Source organism: Lytechinus pictus, chromosome 5 (assembly GCF_037042905.1).
Source record: "Lytechinus pictus isolate F3 Inbred chromosome 5, Lp3.0, whole genome shotgun sequence".
In the NCBI taxonomy this organism is placed as follows: domain Eukaryota; kingdom Metazoa; phylum Echinodermata; class Echinoidea; order Temnopleuroida; family Toxopneustidae; genus Lytechinus; species Lytechinus pictus.
Window position 1 is genome coordinate 22,974,920 of NC_087249.1, and position 26,261 is coordinate 23,001,180.

General features: G+C 35.1%; 1 protein-coding gene across 2 annotated transcripts; it reads right to left on the minus strand.

The window, feature by feature from the left end:
• Positions 1–1,011: 1,011 nt before the first annotated feature.
• LOC129262252 (uncharacterized) lies at positions 1,012–21,277 on the minus strand. 2 transcript variants are annotated; one of them, XM_054900340.2, is made up of 3 exons: positions 21,009–21,277; positions 10,269–11,508; positions 1,012–7,107 (listed from the first exon to the last, which is right to left on the minus strand). In XM_054900340.2, exon 2 carries the CDS (start codon positions 11,229–11,231, stop codon positions 10,269–10,271), a length of 963 nt encoding a protein of 320 aa, XP_054756315.2. In that variant the 5' UTR covers positions 11,232–11,508; positions 21,009–21,277; the 3' UTR covers positions 1,012–7,107. The 2 variants fall into 2 exon arrangements, with proteins under 2 accessions (XP_054756315.2, XP_063956121.1); XM_064100051.1 differs by having other exon boundaries at positions 21,049–21,201.
• Between the last annotated feature and the right edge of the window lie 4,984 nt (positions 21,278–26,261).

Below are 26,261 nucleotides of genomic sequence, written 5' to 3' on the forward strand. Positions count from 1 at the left end.
GAAAACACTTTTTGCAAATTTTCACCAAAATATACATTGAAGTAGGTCGTTACTTTTTTCAAAAAGTATTTTTTTTAATCAAATGTTTCTTTTTTTATTTGGACATTTTGATTGTAGATTTTTCCCATGACATACTGTACTTGTGTCTTTTTTAACAATGCTCTTTCATTATATCTGAAAATGAGTTTCATTATGTGAGAATAATCTTTGGATCTTACCAAAACTTACAAAGAGTAAACACCTTTCATCTATTCATTTTCAGCATTCAATCTTGACTTGACTTAATATTACACTTGTATATATTCCTCTCCAAATTAATTTCACCATGTTAAATTGGGGTTTTCTCCCAGGTTTACATTGTACAGTACCCAACAAAAAGACTATACAGCCCCCTACAGCCCTTGCAAAGGTTATACATATCCATGGAATTCTTCACAATGATGGTATTGGATTGCAAGCTTTATAGACATTGTAGAATGGACACTGTGTTATATATTAAAAAAAACACTCACAAAGTGGATATCTACACGCTAAATTTTGAAATAGTGTATTAATGCAAAATTGGGGGGGGGGAATGGTAGCAACAAGTCAGAGAGAGCATCCTGTCTTGTATCTTCATTGACAATGTGAACAAATCAGGACTAATTTTGCATTAATCTTATTTATCAATTAAGTACAAAATACTGGTGCTCTGTGAACGCAATTGTTATTTCTGACATTAAAGATGATAGAGATATGTAAAGGGGATCACGGAAGTCCTTCTAACCTACGTCAATTACATTACTTGTTATGAATACGGGAATACGGGAATGGAGGTTTGGGAGGACATTCATGACCCCCTCTTTGCAAGGAGTGTACTCACTTTTGTTAAACACTGTATATACATGTATCTCAAACTGAGTAGACGAAAAAAAAACTAAATAAGTGAAAGTTTTATTTGATTTTAGTTTATTTGTTCATTCATAGAATGTACTGTATTTGATACATGACCAGAGACACACATGTAGGGTTTACACACACAAAAAAAATGTATTTCTATTTACAACACACACAAAAAAAATGCATTTCTATTTACAATAAACTATAGTTATATTATACAAAGATTTTCTTACAATAGCACATTCATAGTAAAGTCAGATAAAGAACTTTGTTTGTTAATCACAAGGTATTTCGTCTCAGTATGCTGCAAGAAACACAAGTTCCTATTAATATGAAACTAGCACACATGTTGCATGCTGAAAAGTAAAGTACACTGAAATTAACACTGAATGTAAACTGAAAGTAACACTCTATTGGTACAATGATCAAATGTTAATATCGATTGAATCTCGTTTTAAAAGAAGTTATCAAAATAATGTGCAATGTCATGATATCATTTTGTATTTCAGAAAAAAAATATATATGTTAGGTATTACAAGTTAAAGGCAAGTGGCAAAGTTATCTAAACAATGCCAAACATCGGCCAGAAAATCAGAAAAAAATGAAATCTAGTTGACACTAATGATGCTAAATTGGCATTTGCAGCACAAAAGCAATTTTTAACAAAAATCGCTGATCATTCTTTTAATTCAGCTCTCTCTGTTTAAAATATAATTACATAAGTATTTCAGTTTTACATTGAATGATTATATGTACTCTGAAAAATGCTGCTTCATTATAAATTTATTGTCCCAAATTTGGAAGGATCTTAAAAAGGAGGAAAGTGGGAAATCTAAAGGGTCTAGAGAACAAATTGAGTTTGGGATGCAATAGCTAAGACATGAGCCCAATTTTGGTGTAATTTAATGTATATCCCAGAATACCGCCAAGTGCTGAAATGGATTTTTAAAAAACTCACCCAAATACTCATTGACCAAACACAAAAATACTCTTGATTTTAATGATTTACTTGATATAAATTGTCATGAACTTTGGTCTCTTTTATATATCCATACCCTCATCTGACCTCTGGTAATTTTTCCTTCTTTATGAAATCTCAGCGCATCCTCTTTCTCTGACATTCATATCCCATGTGGGCAAGGAAAGGCATCAAATAATCTATATCAATTTGTAAAGCATCGAGGTAATTATCATAACAGGATGAAAAATAATAAAAGTTCAGAACCCGTTTCCTGAAATGCACGATATAAGAGGGTTCCTAAAATAGGCTGGATCATTTACAGGAACCTAGAGCATATTTTCCATGAATTCAGACAAAATCACGGTTGTGAAAGTAAAAATAGCTCTGCACAACCCAACAGTGATTGATTACTCATTTTGCTAACCGCAATTAGGGCGGAAATGATGGTCTGTTTAGGTTATATATATGTATACCTTACTGGAAAATGAAAAATTTCCAAATAAGGGCATTCTAGTTCATAAATCAATAAATATTGTTTTGGTGATGTTTCAAGAAGAATGGTTTCAAATGATGACATTCAATAAAATAAAAGATATCACTGAGTGTTGTACACGATAATCATGATGTTTCCACAATCATAACAACAACTAATACCTTTAAAATTAATAGTGTGGTTCAATAAAGGACATGTATATCAGAATAATTAATCTAAATGATTTGAATTAAATATCATATATCAAAGCACTAAATTTCATTACATCCTGTTTAAATATGATTAATGATATTTAATATTAAAACAGAATAATATTACAGCATTAGTACATCCAGGTTTTTTTTTCGGGTGGGGGGGGGGGCACATTCTCTATCAAAACAAGTTATGAACTACAAAATCCTCTACAAGAAGGATGGATGTTATAGACTGAGTCTGAGATGACAGTGAAAGCAAAATATTGACATTCATTCTTCATCAATGCCAGTGTTGGTGCGCTTTTTTTTTTAAGGTGGTGGGGTCATGAAATTGAATGAATAAAGTGGCAGAAACAAAACAAAAGAAAATCTGACCACAAATGCTATTACACCAGGGGCCTATAACACAAAGCTTAACAATGATCGTAGACCATTTCTCTATGATTTATTGCAATGACTACAATGTTAAATCAATCGTGAAAATCGAGCGTACGATTAATCGCTAAACTTTGTTTTACAGGATCCAGGAGATAATTCCAATTGGGGTAAACCATAATAGATTTCTTTCCACAGACTTCTATTTCCTTCTGTGGTTGCTGTTTGTGAGGAGTATTAAGATTCTTCCTCAGTAATGAAACCATATTGACCGGGAACACACCTCTGATCTAAAATAGGCTGTAATTTACGTTTTATGACAGTCAGTATGAATTGTAATTGTGATTAAGCTGCTTTCACATGCCATATACATGTAGTAAGGTGTGCTGCGGCTCCCTTTTCTGATATGCAATCATTGTGTTATTATTTTAATACCATTCTAAATTCATGAATGCATGAATCTATCAAGAACACATAAAAGAGCACGTACTCTTCCTAGACTTTTCATTTTCTTAGTGATTAATTATACATGGCAGTTTGGTTCAGAAGCACATAATCATCTAATTTTTCCTCTAAAACATACTAAATAAATATGTTACTACACAGCATGTGCATGAATTACAATGTATGTTTGAATTCACATGTATATGCAGCAATGGACATCAACACACACGTTCTATCACATTTTCATGTGCCCCTTAAAAATTTGATCATTTGGGAAAAGGGATTTTTAATATTAAAACATTAAAACATAGAAATAAAAGGCAAGATTAGAGACATATTTGATAACATTTCACATGTGAAAAGGAATGATCAGACATCAACTTTGCCTGCTTTTGTATATACTGTCCAACCTTTTTAGACACATTTCATTAACTTTAATATATGTTGCTTCTTCTACATCTCTTGAAGATACATTTAAAGTCCTGGGCCGGTATTCATTTTAAAGTATTGATTTTGTTACTTTTTTGTAAGTTCTTTACTTTGTCGTGCTAAATTCAAGCAAAATACTTACTAATAACCATTGTGATGTCATAAAGTTTGAGCTAAATAATGTGCGATGAATGTATCCATCTGTGTGCAGAATGTATGACTGCGCGTATCACATATGTAAACTGCATGCAAGCCAACCTTAAGTCTGGTAGGCGATTTGACTTGTATTTAAGCATAATACTTAGCCCCAAAATGCAATTGAATACCAAAGATGGTTAAATACTTTACTTTTAAATACTGAGTAAAAGACTTCATTATTTGGCTTAAGTATCAAATTGAGTACCGGCCCTGCAACCTACATGTATAAGGGTGAGATTTCTCTTTAAGTACATCAATTCAGTAACCTTTCAAACCAGTTAAGCTTTGTCTCAAACTTTTTTTTTTTTTTAATAATTTCTCCAATGATCTATCATTTGTACTGGGTCTGTATGGAAAGACTACTGATTAGTTAGAGAGAAGACGACAGCAACCAATCCGGATATGACAATGGAAAACAAGAGAGCTTGAGACACAAGAAATGTATAAATAGTTCCTTTAGAGAAGCTATGCTATCTCAAATCACAGCCATGCATTAAGTCATTGATTTTGAATTCTTGAATGTTGTTTTAGAATTACATGTAACCATGTATTTGAAAACTCTAAACTAAAATGAAGGCTTTTAATGATAAGGCATGACTTGGTTTGGCACTGTACATGTAAGTCAGTATTTGCACCCTGACTTGTTTTCATCTAATCATGATGATATATTTCAGAATATGGGATAGACACTCAAGTTTTCATATGATATATTATATATTGTTCACAAATGACTTTTAATATTCATTTACACGTAACTCATGATCCCATCCACAAGAATTTGTTGCTAAACTTACATGTATTTCTACTCTGTCAGACTGTGCTAATGCATATTTAGTTGATTGCATTCCAAGTCTCAAAAATTAATTCATAAACTCAGTTGCCACTTGATAGTTGTTTCTGAAGGGTCTCCTTTTGCTAGAGCAACCAAACAAGATTTGTGTAATTGATTACAGAACTAGGATGAAAAATATGGATGAAAAATATTTATTTTTAGCTGAATTTCATAAGGAATATTCCAGAAATTGCTCACCACTGACCAGTGAACTGTTAACATACATAACATGGCAAAGGATGATGACAGTACCGAAGTGTGACATCAGTTGCCATGGTGTCATGGCGGGCTGGTTCTAAACAGAGTTGCAGCTGACGACCGTCTGTACACATTTGTATTTGCAAATGACTTTGGCTCATCTGAAAAATAGGTTGCCAGTGATCAAATTCCAATAACAGCCATTTTCTCCTACGAGGAACACACGCTTTCATTCGGCGTGTTCATTTGTTTAGAACCTGCCTGCCATGACACCATGGCAACTGACGTCATCGCTTCGGTACTCTATTGCGAATGGAATAGACCAGAAAATGAGGGATCCAAATACTTTTTTCATATCAAGAGATCATGAGGCTCCATCTTGGTTCAGTTCCTGGATCTCATCCTGGAAGTTTATCCTCGAGTCACACTGATGTTCCAAATGAATCTAGAGCCATTATTTGGCCTGGTCACTAGAAAGTCCCAGGCCTGGTCACTCAAATTCTAGCAATGATCATAGACATACTTTTTACAATTGATTGCACTGACCATGATGTACAATCAATCATTAAAACAAGTATAAAATCAATCGCTTGGTTCTGTGTAACCTACCCTTAGCATTCAATTTCTCAGTGTGACTATGGGTCTCATTACCTACATGTATCATTCACTTCAACATCAAAAGCTCCATGTTTCTTTCTAATGGGTTTCATTTGAATTGACATATCTTCCTGTTCTTTACTCTGCTTCCTGCTAAATAATGAAAACAAGCCTTTCTTCTCTGACTTCTGCCTGGAACTTTGTGGCGAGCTGTATGGTTTGTCAGGTGTTGCTGTCTGTGCTGATTTTTTTTCTGGTACTAGTTTGATTGGTTTTGTGGTCTTTCTTGGTAATTGTGAAGCTTGAGGGGAAGGTTCTTTCTCTTTTTTAATAGGTTTTGATAGGTTCCCAACCTCCACAGAACTATCACTGTCTTTCCTAGGTCTTGTAATCGCAGTGTGAAGTCGACCCCAGAAATCATCACTGTTTTCGTAACGGATGCCGACATGATGCCGGAGAAGTCTCGGATACTTTGACTTTGGAAGACCAACGTAAATTGGAATCACATTGTAGTTGGTGGAGGCATGCATTTTACGAGAGAACGCTCCACACCCAAGGGCTTCCGTTGAAATCATAAGTATAATATTTGCAGTATTCCGGATGGCTTGTTCGATGGCTGTTAGTTTATACTGCCCTATAATCTTGTCTCTGTCGTAGATGTACCCTCGCAGACCGAGTTTCTCCATCTGTTCATAGATTCTGCCTGCTTCCTCTTTATTAGATTCATGGTTCCACACAAGGAAATCAAATGCCTTTTCTGGCTCCTCAATGTTCTCATATTTGTCCTTTGATCCAACCACATTTTCATTTGCATCACTGACAGAGGTAAGATTGTACGGAGCAGAATCGGTAGAAGACTGTGTATCAGCAACGCTCACCACAGTAAGGGGTTTCTCCAAAGGCATACTCATATTGGACAAACAAACTTGATATGCTCTCCAGCTTCAATGTTGTAAGTCAACTCCATTATGCAGTTACAGGCTAATGCAGATACAGGCTACACTATATATTTTTCCAGTAGAAATGAATCATACTTTTTTACCAGGAAGTACTAAAATCACATGCGATGTCATATCTGCTATCCAAACCCAAACAATATGGAAAAAAAAAACACTTGATAACAATAAGATAAAGAGGAAACCAAGTGAAATACATGTATGACTCCCAATAGATAAAATCTCCATCAACTTTCTACTTGTTCTTTCTATTTCCCTCCCAAAAGAAAGGAAAGGTTGCTGGCTCAGACTCGTAGTCAGTCAAGTGCAATGTTCCTCTTTCAACCACGAACTTCCACTTTCGGCTATAGAGCACAATGCATGGGCTTGTTGCTGAAATATCTGTTATTGTAACACACCAAGTTGCAATACTCCTTGTTGCTGCACAAGTAATTGTCACACTGTTTATTGTCCATGCACTTAATTGGTACTGATCAGCTCATTGGTGAATAAAACTTGGCTACAAATCTTCTTATGACATTGCCTTTAATGAAGCAGTGTAATGGGACGAGCTGTAGATGAAAAGAACAAAAAATGAAACAATAAAATGTAAATACTTTCCAAAGTGAAAAAAAAATGGGTTAAATGGTCGAGTTGAATAGGGAGAGAATTGAAAGAGGAGGAAAGAAAAGGGGTTTGGGGGGAAAGAGAGAGAGAGAAGGGGGGGGGAGAAAGAGAGAGAGAAGGGGGGAGAAAGAGAAAGAGTCAGTGATTTCATCCAAAACATTATCAACCGTCAGATTACAGAAGTCAAATTCAACTATCAATATGTACAGTCAAATAGAGTATTATATGATTCTATCATATAATTGATACAAAAATTGAAATAAAGCAACTGATACAATGATTTTCTTTCAGTTTGTCAATATCTTCATCAAAGTGCCTGTGGTTAATTCAACCTTGATGAGGAAATAACTGCATGAAATTTGAAAGCAGGCGAATGTGTAAAAAAAAAAAAGTGAAAATAAAAAAAAAATGGACAAGGAATAATAATCAATGTATAAATGTTTTGAAAGAAATAGATCATGAAGCAATCATCAAAAGTGTGGATAACTCTAACATTTGCTAAAATATATATAGTGTATTCACTAGCTATCCACAAAAATTGAGGATAACTCTTTCATTTGCTTATACATGTAAAACGTATCTGTAATTAATTTTTATTTTCTCTTTCCTAAGCATCTATTTTCATTGGCCAGAAACAGAAAATAACAATTAATAAGAGAATAGGCAACCTTCGGAGTAAAATGCATATTAGAAAAATGTTCAAGTTAATATCAGTTTATTTACAATACGAGAGTGGGTTTATCAACTCAGTGACCTAATCAATTTTCATTTTTTCTTTAATCCTCACACACTAGTACAGAACTTTTTTGAGCATGTAGGAACTGTTAACACTTGCATCAATATGATTCCCAGATTTTCAAGTTTCTTTCAAAATTAAAGAAAAGGTTTGATAACAGTTGGATAGAAGCACCTGAGCATTCAGATCAGGCAAATTGTTGGTTTCTCTTTAAGCTAGAAAATTTCAAGCTACATGTTAAGTACAAATTTATTGACAGTCTAGCAGGGCCCTGGGAACGATTTTTCACTTGGGGCCGATGTAAATTTGAAAAGCCACCCCCCCCCAAAAAAAAAAAAGGGTTTTAGTAGAAAATGGAGATCAAGTTGATCCTAAGAAATTTGAAAAGCAAAGCAAAGTAAAAAAAAAAAAAAAGGTTTTCACTACAAAATGGAAAGAAAATTGATCCCAAGAAATATTGGAAAAGCAACAAAAAAAAAGGGGGGGGGGTTCACTCCAAAATTAAGGTCATTTTGGTTAGATATTTCATTTTTTTTCACATCTTCCAAAATACTTGGGGGTACTGTCTATGGAGAATAATACAAGCAGCAACCCCAATGAAATTTGGGGGTGCTTCACCCCCAGCACCCCTGCTTCCAAGGGCCATGCAGACGATGGATCCATTTTCAAAAATGTAATAACGCTTGAGTACATGTATACTGCTATCAGTAATAATTCATATCAGATAAAATAAACACACTTGAACCTTAACACAATGTTCAAGACAACACATCATCAATTGCTCATCATAATATACAGGCATGCATGCTGTTTGTACAAAGCCATATGTTGCTGAGCAGCCATGAATGTTATCCTAGACTAAATATAGAAGTTAGATATTACTGTCCCATTAATGACCATTATTTCCTCATTTTGTGAAACCATAACTTAGTTTGGTTTCTAAGTGACGTAAAATGCAAAGGATAAATTGTCATTGGAGCTGTGTTTATAAATTATCTGTATTAGCTTTTAATAGCAAATGTGGCTAAGAGTCAGAAAAATAAATATATGGACGAGTCTGATACAATTTTTTTTAATGTGAATATACATGTAGGTTGATATTTTATCAGTACACCTTAAAATTGTATTTAAAAGAATGATGTTGAGAAAAGTGTAAGAGTAGACTCTTCCGAAATGGAGTTACTTTTCTAATTTCCCTCAAGTTTGTCAAAATGATAATCACTCCAATAATTATTCTAATCATCCAAGAAACAAGGAGAATGATACTATGGACCATTCTCTAAAATACTTTGAATACATCAACAATGATGGGTTCTGGTTTGTACTCATCAATGCTGAAAAATCATCAAATAAGATTTTTCTTTCTTTTTACACAAGCTAGAAAATGCCAACAAATGTGCTTTTCCTATATTTTACAATCTGTTTATTTTTCATTTTGTTTATTTCCATTTCCAACGATTACAATATATAGTGTTTGATTTCGTACATCTTGATATAAGCTTTAATATATATACCAAATTTCTATGTACATGTATATTATCATACAACAGGATGAGAATGGAGGAGGCTGCTAAAAAGCGGAGCTTGTAGATTGCAGCCTCCTTTTGATATCTAACCTTGTAATTTTTGTACGAAATTAAATTCCAGAAATCATTTGATACCATGATAGAATGGATAACAGTACAAAAATACAAGCAACTTCACATTTTAAACCAGTGCCAACATGACACAAACATATTTTAGTGGAGGGGGGGGGGTGCTGAGTACTTGGATGTTTTTAAGATTGAATTTTCGATAGCTCCCAACACTTGACCTTAATTTCCAATGAAAGCAGTTTACTTCCTGGCTTTGTCTTTTTGTCTTTGACCTCATTTTGAGTTTAACCTGAATTCGATGTAATACAAAACAAGAAACTGAGCAATTGCACCAAAGGGCTAAAATCATTGTCACCTTTTCTCCTACTTATTCTGATATCATGAAATTATTCATGAATTACATCAACATTGACATTTAAGAGGAAATTATTTTATCTCACAAAATATTATCAATGAATTAGTTTATAGGTACAAGTAATGTGAACGTCCCGCCAAAAAAAGCTTAAAATGGAGTCCCACTTAATAGCTAACAATTGATTTCATAAAAATGACATAGATCAAATATGAAGGGATCCATATCCCCTCTGCAAATTTACTTGACATTTAAAGTTTTGAAAGAGTAGTCATTGCTTTTTCTGGCCATTTGAAAGCCTTTTCTTGTATCAGTACTGAAGCAAAACAGGCTCAAGGAGAGCAAAAGACAAAGCTCAGTGCAAGTGCTACTCAACAAAATCCTTGATGTACCGTATTTCATTCATTTAACACCAATACCTACCTATCTCTCATGCTCTGAGGTTGTGTCCATTCTAGAAGCAGTTTCTGCAAAATTCAGTTCAACTTCCTCCACCTTGGCAGTATTGGGCGAGTGAAATGTTGAAACGGGCTGGATACTTGTTGGTGGACTCGAGCATGAACACTCTTCTGAGCCGGTAGGCACGCATACAAGTAACTTACGAAGAGATTTCAAGTTCTTTTTTGATTTGCGTTTACCTCCCTTGGCTTTCTTTTTATAGTCACTTGAGGTCTTTAACTTTCTCTTGAACTTTTTGTTGTTCTTGAATAATCCTCTGAATATCTTGTGCTTTTTCCTGCATTTGACAGGAAGAGGCTTCTCAGCTGGGTCATTGTTATTATTTGTCAAGTCAAGATGAGCATTGGAGGATGGGTCATTTTGATTGGAGTCTACCCTGGATTCAACAGAAGCTTCTTTGGTAACTTCAGCACAAGAGTGGTTGTTCAGAATGTGAGCTGCTAACTCGTCCCAGAAGAGGTTGGTGTCCGAGTAAGACCGACCGACCCTGGTACTCACGCCACGTTGCTCCTTCAGAGGAATATCCACATAGATCGGAAGCACCTCTGGATGATTTGGTTTGGTCCGCTTACTCTCTACCTCATGCGCAATGCTCCTGTACTTCTGGAAGACCTTATTCTTGAATGAAGACGGTGAGATGAGTTCAATGATGAAGCTAGAAGCCTGCCATGCTCTAACAAGTTGCCGTTGTTTGATAACACCCACCACACAGTCTCGCTTGCTTAGATACCCTTTTAGCTTGTATGTTCCTTCTAAAACTGTAAAGAACCTCTCAGCTAAGCCTTTGTCTTTTTCTCCATGCAAGATAGCAAAGTCATAGGTACAAGTGCAGGAGCTTGCCTCTGGAATCATGCGATCAGACTTGCCTCTACTTTCACAACCAGATACAGAGTCCTCACTAGACACTCGCACCACGTCCATTGCCATGTAAATCGTCTTGCTACATGCTCATTTTACTTGTGGCTAACCGATTCACTGAAACCACATGATCCACTCACCCAGTCAGCCTCAAACCATAACATCAGTACCGACCGCAACAACTTCATGCGCGAGAATGACAACGAGACTCCCAAACAGCTGTTATGATATATAAATACCGTTAAAACTGAAGTAGACACAGCAGCGACACATCGGGACACATCCTTCCTGGTTCCATCCTATGGTACAAATGTAATGTAACCTCACAGCACCTGGCCACCATTTCCTATACGTAAAAAGAAAGGAAGTAAAATGAATATCATCACTTTCTAATTCATGATATGATCTGTATTTGGAAAATCTATTTTTAAAACAAATTTGTTATCATCAAATCAATAAAAAGACACAGCTTGTTTCCTTCAATTCAGTAAATTTACACCATTTCTTGTAATACTGATCAGGTTTATTCAGCAGAATACTTTTTAAAATTGCTTTAATGTCCATCTTAGCTTAAATAATAAATGTATACCATAAAATTCAGATAAGGTCAATAGTACATGTAATACTATAAACCAACTGCAGATGCATTATCTTGAACGCTTGGAAAAGTAATAGAAAGAACTGATGATAGTGACTCAGGAAACATACTAAGATTAAAATTGCCTGTTTAAATTTTTTTCAGTGAGCAAATGTACAATATTTGGCTTTTCAGGGAAATGAATTATTCAATTTCAAACAATTAGAATACATGTACCAGTACTTCCCTCCAATGGTATTATTTCTCTAAACCAAGATGAATATAAAATGTATTATCAAAGTCAATAAATATTGTTCATCAGAAAATGATAACATGTTTGTCCCAATTCTTGATTCCCGACCGTTAGTAGTTTGCATAGGTCCTGGAATTAGACAAATACGAATTAGATTTATCAATATTTATTTTAAGTCAATCATTTGCTAGTTATTAGTTTTTTTTTAAGTCAATGATTAGACTAATATTGAAATCTCCTGCACTCACTGGCATACTGGTGGTGGGGTTATGTTATGGGGGTACTGCAAAAAAAATTATATATATATATATATATATATATATAAGAAAAACTATCAAGAACTACATTTCCCTCTGGTTAAATAATCATTTAGTTTTTTTCCAACTTCATATGTTTTATTGTATTTAAATATATATTAATATATATACAATGTATGTATATATACATATTTATAAATCTACAGTTATCTGCAGTTAAGGCAAATTTCTTTGTCTTCTTTCAATGTTCGCAATGCGCCTTCACGCCATCTACCTTCGACTTAACGTCTAAATGTGTATTATAACGGAATAAACCCATTCGTAGACTTCACCCTTACGTAGGATGTATATATATATATATACATATATATATATATATATATATATATATGTACCTGAAAATTTGAAAATGAAATTTGTGCGTCATGATGGTGGTGGAAAATTCTTGAATTGCTGAGATATAAGAAAAAGTCGTGCAAGCATGGCTCTCCTGCTAGGTGACAGGGGCGGTATTCTGAGGTCATTTTATCTTTAAAATATTTTATTTTATCTCTTAAAATGAAATTGGTATTCTGAGATGACATTTTATCTCTCAGATAAAATTTACAATTTTATCTTGCGCAACTATAGATGATACGCAACAGAACAGTGCCTGTGTAGACATACCCATCGCGTATCTGGGTATTGCAACGCGGATGATGTGCTTGCGCCCAAGTTACTTTGAAGAAAAAAATAAAATAAACTTAAAATAGGGTAGGGGCTATTTTATCTCCGCGAGGTGATTTAACCAATATATCTAGGTGAATTAGCCCCAAATGTTGACATGAAAATGAAGAAAAATTATATATTTATTGAGAATAACCCCTCAACGTTATTCCTGTACAATCAGAAAGTTTTTCATAAGACTTGTCTGGACTAATATTGTCTTTGAAATGATGCTTGAAAAGATGCGATATAGACTTCGAAAAAAAGATGAGAGTATTGTCCTTTTTGTTAAAAAGAAATCTCTGTACAGACGCGCAAGCGTATAGTGCAAGCGTATTTGAAGTCAATAAATTGACGCAGTTTCACCCCTTTGCCACACCTCCTGGCGAAATGGATTTCAATTGGTTGAGTGACACGAGAGAGCTATAAAAGCTCGTTTCTAATTGGATATTGATTAAAAAGTAGGTGTGTCTTACAGAGATAAAATGAAGACAAAATTGTTCTCAGAATACCAATTCGGAGAGATTTTAAGGGTATTTTATCTTACTGATTTTAACGGAGATATTTTATTTTATCTGAGATAAATGGATCTCAGAATACCACCCCAGGTCTTTATCCATGCAATATCATGTTCCCACATACATGTGCCCATCTGTGATGCCAATCTTATTAAAGTGCGCTGGCTTTTCAGCATAGATTATTTCACAATGTTTATTCTATAGTGTAAGTTTACTATGATAATATTATGAAAATTAACAAATTATTGCTTGCTGCAACTGCCTATTTCAATAGCTTTTATCTATCATTTTTTCTAACCTGGAGTGGGTGGATGTATGTGACTGGGTGCATAATGCCCTTCTCCTTTTCAAGCCCTCCAAATCACCCTTTTATGACTGAAAAATGCCACTTTGATATGATTGCTGATGAATGCTATCTTTTTGTTTCACATTTTGCTATCCTCTGCTCCCCCCACAGTGGCAAATTACATCAAATGGATAGCCGCAGAGAGTGGCATAATGCTTATTACGTGATGTCATCCAGCCACAATCGCAAGCCAAATTATGAATGGAAATATAGTAAGTGTAAGCCTCCCACTGCATGCCCACCACAGCATTTCATCAAAACAAGGCTGCAGTTCTCTATCACCTCGTACCAAAATCGACACAGAATTTCACTTTCCTTAATATGAATTAGGTGAGGCATTTTCGGGGGATCTGTTTTCTTATCGATAACGCACAGGTATTAGTGTATTTCAATTAATTTCTGCTTTCCCATCAAAATCTTGCAAAGTAGTGTTGGAGTTTCAGCGCATTTGCTAGTGTTTTATACAGAATCCATCGCAATGTGTTCAAAGTCAAAGGAGTTCTGGGTTTCTGATCGTCTCATGAATATGCAAGAAATTGCAAAATCTCAATGATTTTTTATCAATACTTCAGCAATCTGATCACGAGCCAAGACCATTTTGTGTGTAGAAAAGGTGGCCAGACATCATTATTGCTATCAATTCATTTGCACACATTTCGCACGAGTCATTTTGGTGACCACGTGATCTGTGTGATGAAAACCAATCAGCGGTCTCCGAATTGCTGTGCGGAGCTTGGCTTTCCACTGAATGCAGTCAATGGACAATTTGCCAAATCTGTGCCCCACCCTCTTTCACCAAGTTCCCATTTGCAATAATAATGCCATATATTAAATGGAATGTACAACCCTTCTTTCTTTTTTTCTTTTAGATAAGAGGCAAAATGACATCAACAGCTTGCTCATTGCATAGGACTATTCAAGAAGGCACGCATAAAGAACAGTTTCACTGAAATAGTGAACTATAACTTTTAATAACTTGATTATTTATGTTAAATTTTGATGAAATTTTCAGTGGATTTTGTTTAATTGACTCTGTTCAAATCATATCAATTTTAGCCTGGAGTACCCCTTTAAACTGCATACGATCCAGCTGCCTAACTTAAAGGGGTACTCCGCTCTGAAAATATTTATATCTAAATAAATAAAGTAAAATTCACAGAGCAAAGTGCTGAAAATTTCATCAAAATCGGATAACAAATAACGAAGTTATTGAATTTTAAAATTTAGCAATATTTTGTGAAAATAGCTAAGTCGGCTGATGATGTCACATCCCCACTTTCCTTTTTCTTATTTTATTACATGAAATTAAAATTGTTTCATTTTTTCATACATGTGTGAATAATATGTCCACTTTATAATGAAATAATTTGCAGCAATTAATATCTAATGCACTTTAATCAGTTGTCAATCCAATTTTTTCAGTTCTTGGTAGAAAAATATTGGAATAAACCCGATTTCATGTAATAAAATACAAAAGAACAAGTGGGGATATGACACCATCAATTTGCTCATTGAATATTCATGAAGACATGCCTAGAACTGTTTCACCGGAATAATGCAAATCTTTACAATGCCATAACTTTGCTATTCCTTGTCCGATTTGGATCAATTTTTCAGTGTTTTGTTGGTCTAATTTGTTTTAAATTAATCATATTATTTTCAGCCCGGAGCATCCCTTTAAATAGCCCTACTTCAAGTCCTGAACTCCTCATATCTGGCCACATTCATTACCCATAATTAATGCAACATTTTCAGCATTGCAGTCTTGTAATATAGGCCCGCTTGAATGATAACACACATTTCACTCCTCAATGCATTCAAAATTAAATCTATATATGTTACCAAGTAGCAAATTCATGTAGGCACCTTTCAACTTAAAAACATTTCAGTTTCTAGACATAGAAATAAAGTTGAGTAGGGTCTATTGAGTTGACTACTTAATCCTCCATAAATATTACTAGACTAATAGATATCTCAAAATGTATATTTTCAGAGCCATTTAAATATGCCAGCACAGACTTAGACAGGATTAACCGTCGTTTCTGGGGATATATTTAACAATTTCTGACATTTTACTATCATCCCCATTCATATGTATTGGTGAGTGGATCGAACGCAGTTCAGCGGAACAACCAAAATCCCAGGGGGCCACTTCCATTGACGGGTGGATACCATCATGCACGACCATGGGTCTCGAAAAGCACCCTGAACAAACTGTATTTTCCATATTCTGAAAATGCACCCCTTAAACAAGAATTGGCATGTGAAACCCTACCCTTAACAAGTATTTGAAACAAAACGATACCCTTGGCAAGTATTCCCTGAATTGAACCCCTAAACAAGTACAGTGATATTGGCTACATCATTGTGTAAATCGGACTCTAAACACGTAGTGTTGACGGGACATAAAGTACATCCTTTATAAAACATTTGTCTTTTTTATACCCTCGCAAATTTGACCCTAAACACATAGCTTTCCTAGTGAAATAGATAGGCCTACCCTTTTTTCATTATTTTAGTGTTTTTGACACCCTTAATACGTTACTTACGTAACGTGCCCTATCTTGAAAAAGACATAATTTTTACGTGTTTTTTGGGGTCGCGCATGGTATCTACTCATCAATGTATTAAAGTGCCCCCCCCCAAAAAAAAAAAATAGAGAGGCTGAAGATTTTGATCTAGCAGACTAGATGGCAGGCAACACGCACATGTACAGTTTTGGCCAGTTTCCCTCCCAGCCCCCCCCCCCCCCAGCTCCCCTAGGCTTCAAGTAGCACTGTAGCAGCAGTAACTTTCCCCTTGACTGAAGTTCTATTCAAGCTTTCAAATATTCTGTTTTTCTTATTTTCATGCATGCTTTCGCCAAAATCATACCAGGGTCAAGGATAAGAATGAATTTCCCTATGATCATGACAATACACAATACATGAGCTTTCCTGGATGAGTGCAGTCTACAGTACAAGACTACAGCATCCTACTGCTGGATCCATGGGGCTGGAGCCCGGTCTTGGTTGAGCCATGGTCATGGACCTACTACTACTACTGTACTAGGTCCATGGTTGAGCTGAGCGAACCAGCGTGCATTCGCGTCGCCCCCAAGCCCGACCCATTGACCAGAAGTTGAGCCAAGCCCTTGTTGAATTGATCATGTTCATGATTACCTCAAGCGATGTTCGTGCAGGCTCCACTCCACTTCACTACCGCTACACTACGCTCCACCCACGTATGTTCATCACCCATAGGCTATGTATCAACCCAGTGGAGTTCGCCATTAAAGGCCTTTGCACAGTTTCAACGTTGGTGTCGTGATACTTTTCAATAAAGAAAATGTGTGTCGTACCATGACAACATGTATTGTTGCTGGAATTTCCAGGGATTTAAAGTGGATATGGTGTGATCAAACTATGAAAATTTATAATCCATTATATCAATGGTCATATCATGACTTTAGTTAAGAATATCGTGCGCAAATAAAGGCAGATCAGCATAATTTCATATCATTGTCTAATACGTAATAGATCGAGTGTGGGAGACGGGGGTAAAAAATTTCAACATTTTATTATCTTTATTGTACTAAGTTCTCAATTTTTTTAATACTTTCTTTCTATAGTATGTTATTTTGTTGTTATTTTATTGTATATTTGTGTTAAGTTTGAAAACTCTCCAGTTTTCTTTAATGTGTAAGCTAAATAAATAGTCAGTGGATCTTGGGGCTATATTGCAATTGAAATCACGCACGTCAAGTGGCGTAATTCATCTGATCGGGGGGGGGGGGGGTGTGAGAGCAATAATTATGTTGAGTTTAAAAAAAAATGGTCCCCCCCAGAGCTGTTAGTAGACGGGGATATACAAAACGTGTGTGAAGGGATGGGGGTCAAAGCAATATATTGAGCTGAATATTCAACAATAATATTCAAGGGTAACTCATCCCCCCCCCCTTCAAGAGCTATCAGTAGACAGGGGCGGATCCAGCCTTTGCCAATATGGGGGGGGGGAGCCGATTTTTTTTAGCCACATTTTCCCGATCGGCCACTCGAAGTTGATTTTTGTTTGTATCTTTGAAGGGGTAGTCTTTTATTATAATAGTCTAAGCTTTATTCTTATAAATCAACATAAATATATAATAATCTCATAAGCCTTATTTGATTAGTGCGAGTGCAAAGTATTTTGTCCTAAAATCTAAATATTCTGGGCAATGTTTGTGATCCTAAGACAGATGTGTATCCACCGCAACTACCTTACATTTTTCAACAATCAAATAATGCGAGCGAAAAGCGTGGGCTGAAAATTTTGACATTTCTAGACGAAGTACGGAAATTCTAAGCACTTTTTGTAATCGTGATAATAATAAGAAAATGACTAAACAATTGATGCGAGCGCGAAGCGCGTGCGGAAAAAAATCGAGATTTACACCCAAAAATGGGACACTCTGATCATTTTGTGTAAATCATGAAAATGATAATTGGAAATCTTATAATGCGAGCACAAAATGTTTGATATTTGGATGATTTAAATAGTGAACAAGCTGCGTATCTGAATAAACATGCGCGACCTAGAATCTGGGCATTCTAAATACCTTTTACATCATGAAAATCAATAAAGCGAGCGCAAAAAGCGCGAGCTTAAAGTATTTGATATTCCGATCTGAAAAAGGGACAATTTAATCTCTGTATTTCAAGCACTTTGTAGGACAATTGTGAGGTGGATTTGGATCACAGTTTTAAAAAAGCCGATATGTTTCAATATTATTCCTTTGAGTTTTGACCTAGGACCGGGACATCCTAAGAACATTATGTCATCAAATGAAAATGATGACTGTCTTCCTATTTCTCTTCCTAAGCACGAAATAGAACTTGTCGATATTCCATTCTGAAAACAAGGACATAGTGATTACTAAATTAATATCTTATTTATTAGTCTAATAAGCCTAATGAGAGCGCGTAATCTGTTAATATTATGGCTTGAAAATGGACATTTAAAGCACTTTTGTAATTATGATGCACGATTTAATATATTTTCAACAATCAATGCGAGCACAAATCGTAAGCCGAATTTTTTTATAATCTGTCATGAAATGGGGATTTTAAGTAGTTTGTTATAAAATCAATATTGAGATATACATAACTCACCCGGTGTATTGGAAAAGAGAGGGAAAGGAGCACCCCCTTCTCCCGATCCGCTTGAGACAACATTATACCTTCAACTTTCTTCTTCGTTCTCTTTTTTATATATTTCTTGTACATACCATCTCAAGATCTTATTTATTTTTAATAGTAGTTCATATTCATATTTATAGTGTAAACAGATTTTACCTTTTATAATTACAATTCTATACGTGTTGAGGACCCCACTGAAAATAAGCTTTCGAACTATCCTGTTAAAGATTACTGACTTTTATTTTAATTTAATTTAATTTAATTTATTTATTCATTTATTTATTTATTCTTACTCATTATTATTTTTGGGGAGGGGTCCTTTCACACCCATAATCATCAAACAATAATCGTTCCGAATCCTCCTTCATTTAGGTTATGTAAATGAAATACTAAAATATTAAATTAAGAGGAAAGGAATTAAGACAAAGTAATTTTACAGCTACAACTATGATTCATTTGCGAAAAAGGGTATTTCTTTTTTATTTTAAGACCGCTCGGGGGACATTCATAATGTAGTTTTTAGTCAAAAAATAAATTGTGTCAGGAACTCGTTGGCTGCAGTAAATAAATATTGTTTTTAAAAATGGATAACCATGAGAAACAAAATAATCATATCCATCTTTAGTCGAAGTGCCAGGAATGAGCTCTTTGGCAAGCTCTTTGGTGTAAAAACCGCTTGCGAACCAATTCTGCACATTGAAAAATAAACGCTGACTAAGCAAAAGAAAATTATAAACTGATTGAAATTGCCGTTGCATACGATGACATGTTCAAATAAAATTGGAATCATGCAGTATTTTGTTTGTTATACACAAAGAAGACTCAGACCATGACACCCGTCATGATTTTTGTATCCAATATGATTCTATAACATATATTTACATCAGGACAATTTATCTAATATAGACACACATAATAGAAATTGTAATAGATATGCGCTATGCTAAACAGTCAATGTGAGTATATGCAATCTTGACCTAAATTTGCCTTTTGGTAATTCAGGAAAGAAATAATAATTCTAGAAAATGAAATCATTTATGTGTTAGGTATATTCCGAACATTTTCCAAAATCGTTAAACCATTAATTTCACAGATTAAGTGTCAAAATTAAGTATTAAAGTGCGAAGTGGTCATTACAAGGGGAAAAGGTACGTGGAAAATACCACCTTACACCAGTATGGGACTAGATATCCGTCCCCACAGACACGGCGATCAGCCCGTGTGCGCACGCTAAAATTTATCATTCTGCGGCTCGCGTGCTAGGAATGAACTTGATTTTTCTCTCAATTACGAAACTCATCGTGGAAAAGGTTATCCAACATGCAATGATATACTCGTAAAATTTGTCGTCATGTATCATTTACACACAGATAATTGAATATAACCCTTCTTTTGGAGAACTATTAGTAAGTTGTTCGAATCTAACGATTTTCTTTTAAAAATATAACAACAATTTACCTGATTTCAAATGCCTGCCATTTCTTAAAAAAAACTAGAATCAATAAGCCACCACCGTTATCAGTTGTGAAAAATTCTAGGAAACGTACTAAGATGCTTTTGCAAATGATTAAAAATTAAGGGGATATGAAAATAAGGATTTTGCAATGCTATATCAAATTTCTGTTATATTTTCATCAATTTTGGGATTGCACCGAAATGACTGATAATTCAAAGTCTTACCCACACTTGCTTGTAAATTCGGTATATGTTGGTACACTGATAGTCAATGTAAATGATAAACATTCATAGCCTCACTAAAATTGAACAAATCCATTGTTTTTAGAATTTTAATGTCGCAGACATTTTGGAGAGAGCAAAGTGATGCTAACAAACGTCGCTAACAATATTGCTAGGCGAAAAGGCCTTTCAATGGCGCGCTCCACTGAGTTGAGGCCGTGAACATACGTGCACCTACCCGGGTGGGTGGAGTGTAGCGGTAGTGAAGTGGAGCGGAGCCTGCACGAACATCGCTAGCTTGAATCCGAGATAGTTCACGATCACGACAATATTTGACGATGTCCTCAAAATACTTACACAAACAATCATTCTGTAAAATAACTAGATGGTTTCCTACTTTGTAGCTTCCGGAATACAAAGATTAGAAGATAGGATCTTCATCCGGGTGGTATTTTGAACGTTTTAACAAAAAGTGTAGAAATCTCGGGGAAAATCTTCACCCACCGCACCGCATATACAGATATGACGATTGTGAAATCTCCAGTATATACGTTTACAGTACAGTACTACGTACAGCAATTACAGTACACAAATTTAAGACGACAGCACACGTCACTCACAGCTGTGCACATATTACACGCGCAAGTCATAATAATGGGTGTAGATTTATTTATTTATTAATTCATTTATAATCTAGAGTAGAAATTACGTAGTCTTAATTAAATTATAATCTTAAAGAAATTTATATATAATTAAGTTTATTCAATGAAGATTTTTATTTCTTTATCATATAGTTTCTTCTATAATTTACGAAAAAATCTAGAATGAGGTCAAGAGGGGGATTCCCATCTTAATTTATGGGAGTGGTCAAACCTGAGAGGCCCTCTTCTTTCAGCTTTGGATCGCGGCCAGACTACCCAGAGATCATTGCAGCCTGGCTGAGCACCGGGGCGCGGCTGCGAACAATTTTGAAAGTGAGGGGGGGGGGGGGGTGAACTGCATAGAGTCACAATATGACATTTCCATGTTTTGTACTGGAAAAAGTTGGAGATGAAATGAAGCCCCCCCCCCCCCTCAGTTCCGTGGCCTCTGTCTAGTTGCTCCCACTGGGCATTTTACCTGACATTACCCGGGTTGTAACCAGTGTTGTAGTCAAGGCTCAAACCTCCAAGGCCAAGGCCAAGGCTTTAATACCCAAGGCCAAGGCTTCAATACCAAAGGCCAAGGCATGAAAACCCAAGGCCAAGGCCTGAAAACCTCAAGGCCAAGTCCAAGGCATTTCAAACTTACGATATATACAGAACAATTAGCTAACAATGCTTAGGTGGCAGACATCACACATGGCAAAATGTATGTGAGCGAGCGGACTGAGCGAGACAAAATTTTCACCCTTCACGGTACATTAAAAAATAAAATAATTTCATGAAAGATTTAGACATAATATTAAAATAATAATATACTGTACTTTGTACATTTAATACATGATTTTTCTAGGCGATTTACATTGCAATAATGATTATTACCACGGTCATCTGATCCTGGCATTCTCAACGTATGTCTTTTCTCCACTCCCTGAGACAGGGGCGGCAGAACCTATTTGGGGGGGGGGGGTTCAAAGCCAAATAGGCACTTATATATCAAAATGGGAATTTTGGTGCAAACAGATACATGTATTTTTAAATGAGATTATCAACTGCGTGAAGTAGTTGTGTGTTTTGTAGAAATTAAGTTGAGCAAAGCCTTTTTAAAGTGATTTCCAATTGATAAGATAGATATTTTGATGTAGGTTTTACTTCTCAGCGAGAAAGCGTAGCGCACAAGCGGTTTTGAAAAGAAAAATCAATTCTGAAGTTGTAAAACTTGATTTTTGGTCAATGGGGCGGGGGAGGGTAAATCTTTATTATTTCTTGAAACATTTAATTAGTTATTAATTATCTATAATTATCAATCATTTATTATTATTTTTATTAATTATTATTTCTTGAAACCATATTGACACAAAAACAAACACGTTGTTTATTTCCTTGAAGCTGTAGAGAAATGAAATTCACTGTCGAACCATATGATTAAAAAGAAGTAAACATTTTTTTCCTTTGAATCTGAGATACAAGACCCAAAACAAAATGTATAAAATTTAGAAAAGATGTACTGCCTATCATTATTAACTCATTTTGCAGTATGTTCTGCCTAACAGCCACCCCCATCTTTCTCACGCCCTTACATGTGTCTCCCCCTTCTCCTCTCTCTCTCTCTCTTCCCATTCCTATTTCTCGCCTGTTTAAAAATAAATCAGAACCCCCCCCCCCAAAAAAAAAAAAAAAAAAAAAAAAAAAAAAGAGAGAGAAGAAGTTTCACCACCAAGAATAAACTAAGAAAAGGGGAAAAAGGGAAAGGACAAGGTGGAGTAAATGTGATATTATTTTCTAAACATATTCTCACAATCTATCACAAAATTAGCTTTTCTTAAAGCAAGAGGGTGAAGAATTTTGTTCGCTAGCTCGCTTCAATCGCTTTCATTTTTTTTTGGCTTGGCCCCTCAACATTTTTGGCTCATCATGCCATTGACATAGCCCATTTCGATATGACTAAATTGATGACTGTATTCAAGTTTACCAAATCTTTTCAGAATATCATTAAGACTTAAAACATTCTTGTTTGCCAAAGAAAATAATACAAGGAAAATCCTAATGGAATAGAAATCAACCTTGTTCTTTAAAGTTAGCTATATATGTTTAAAGTATGAAAATTGTTGTCAAAATTGCAGTCAGATCTGTCAGACTCAGAATTATTCCTGTCATCAAAGCACTATACTCTTGATCATAATCATTATTACTGTCTTTATTATCATTATTATTAATATTGTCCTTATCATCATTAGTCATGATTACAACACATTACCAATAAATAATGTTATTTTTCATCACTGCTGTTTTCTGTATTATATATGTGATGATAATTCTTGATAATGGTGATTTAATAATTACAAGTGATGACCGTGCTAGCTCACTTACTACTGCTGCTGTTACTGGTGACTGGTATTGACCATTAGTGTCATTGAATATACAGAACAATTAAAACATTTATATAAAAACAAATGAAAGTACAAAATACAAACTGCCTTGAAAAAGCCTTGAAAATGCCTTGAAAATGCCTTAAAATTTCAAGGCTCAAAATCCTCAAGGCCAAGGCCAAGGCCCTCTCAAGGCCAAGGCTTTGAAAAAATAGGCCTTAAGGCCAAGGCCGAGCACCAAGGCACTACAACACTGGTAATATCATGGATATTACTACGGTAACAACAGTGGGTAATAATAGGGAAATAGTAGACCAATCCTTCCCTCTTATTACCTGGACCTGATATTACTCCATTTACCCAACAACCAGTATGATGTAACTAATATTTCAAGAATTTTCATGATATCACCACCTCATATTACTCTGTTTACCCAATATTACCCAATTAATGTCGGCTCATTTAAAAAACAATTAGTGTCATTAGGGCCATTGAAGCACATTTTTACAACTCCATACTCTAAGCCATATCATCTTATCCTATCCTAAAATCCTACATCCTAATCCTAATCCTATCCTACACCTATCCACCAAACCCTGTCATTTACTTCTATATATTGAGCGAGTTTACAACACTTGACAAATTATGGTTAACAATTATTCAACCCTAAAACATTTTTCTAAAATTAATGCCATGATTATGACTAATATGATATATAAACTACACATTTTTCTGAAAATTTTCTGGGTGGAATAATTGCATAAACATAAACACATTAATTATTACAGCTATATTAGCTAAGATTTTGGCCAGTAGTAATGAATATTCATGAGTAACTAATATTCCCAGCATTTTCCTGATATTACTCCATTTACCCATCAATGGGTTCCGCATGGGTTAAGGCATGGACCTACGAGCATGGACATACTAGGTCCATGGTTCAAGTATATGTTTTCATCTGGGTTCCATGTGGGCCCATATGGGACCCAGATATCCCAGATAAAAACCGTATGTGATCCAGATACTTTGCTGTCTGGGAATGGAAGCGTTTCAACATTACCCATTACCCCTTATCAACCTGTTTGTAACTGATGGGTAAAATGTTGGTTTCATCAGGGTGATAACAATAATTTTTTGGACTTTTGTTATTACTAAAGTTTGCAATGTTATAACCAATCAATGCCATTCAACATTACCCATTACCCATCATCACCCTGTTGTAACTAGGTAAATGTCGGTTTCATCAGGGTGATAACAGTAACAGGTATCAACAGGAATTATAATTTCGGTAATAGCATGGTAATAACGGTAATATTTGGTGTTACTCAAATTTCCGGGTGATAATTATTACCGGTAATAATCGGTAAAATTGGTAATCGGTAACAAATTGCCCAGTGGGCTAGTGCACTTTCCACCACCAAACACAAAATTAATTTTTCATGTTTAAAAAATTATAAAAAAAAATAAAAATAAAAATAAAAGTTGCCGGCGACTTTTTCATTCTTTACGCCATAAACCATGTTTGGCCCTTTCAAAATGTTTGGCTTATACGCCGATGGCATGGTGTAGCTGCATTTTTGGTCCATTGTTTTATGAGTTTCCATTATTTCAGCAATTGCTGCCTCGGTTTAAGACCTATTCCTTGCTCAAAATGGATTTAGAAACCACTATTTTACGAAGAGAGCGAGAATAGTATGCTATTTCTGCGGGATGAAAATTAGTATTTTGATTCTTTATTTTTGTTTTTATTTGTTTACTTAAAGGGTAGGGGAGTGAATAAACCGCCATTAATTGCAGTATAATAAGACACGAACAAACTTTATTTCAAGCATTATTGAATAAACATACAAATATAGGAGTTTAGTACCAATTTCATTACATGAGTATTTTGATTTCCCTATAAAGGGGGAGTATTTTCAAAACATTATCCGCTTTCACTTCTTTGCTTTTAATAATGATTTTTTTTTGTAATTCACATTGCTTTCATTTTACTTGCCATTTGATTTACCAGTATCATGTAATAGTTTTGAACCCATGCAGCAATTAGTTTGATTCTCTATTCAAGGAGTTTTAAGTGGGAGGAGTAAAGACGAAAGACCTATCTCACCAAAGGAGACACCTCTACTACAACTAAATGACTTACCAAATTTGGAGCCACAAACTTGTCGCCAACCATAGTTGCAAGCCCAGTTACATACCCTCTGAATCCCTTTGACTTTATGTCCAAGGCCGACATCAAAATATATTTCAAACATGCACTTACTTAGCTAAATTTTCATTGCATGATGGATATACCAGCCTGATTGCAGAAACTTGGATCACATTTTGCGATTTTGACAGAGCCTAATATTCATATTAACATCACATTATATCCTTTTATTTTCATTCTTTTTCTCCTTCTATTTTTTTTTTGGGGGGGTGGAACATTTTTGAGGGCCCCAAGGCCCCCATCTGTACGCCGTTGGCCACTTGTCATGTGATATAAGCAATATAATGATTACTATCGGGGGTGCGAAAAGATAGTCTGAGATATTTATTTTCCTGAAAAATGACCTATTGTGTATGTGGGCATCCCATACACACGATACTGATGATTTATG

What these genes read in the sequence shown, in the direction of transcription:
- LOC129262252 (XM_054900340.2), bottom strand. Translation starts at nt 11,231, where the DNA reads ATGGCAATGGACGTGGTGCGAGTGTCTAGTGAGGACTCTGTATCTGGT.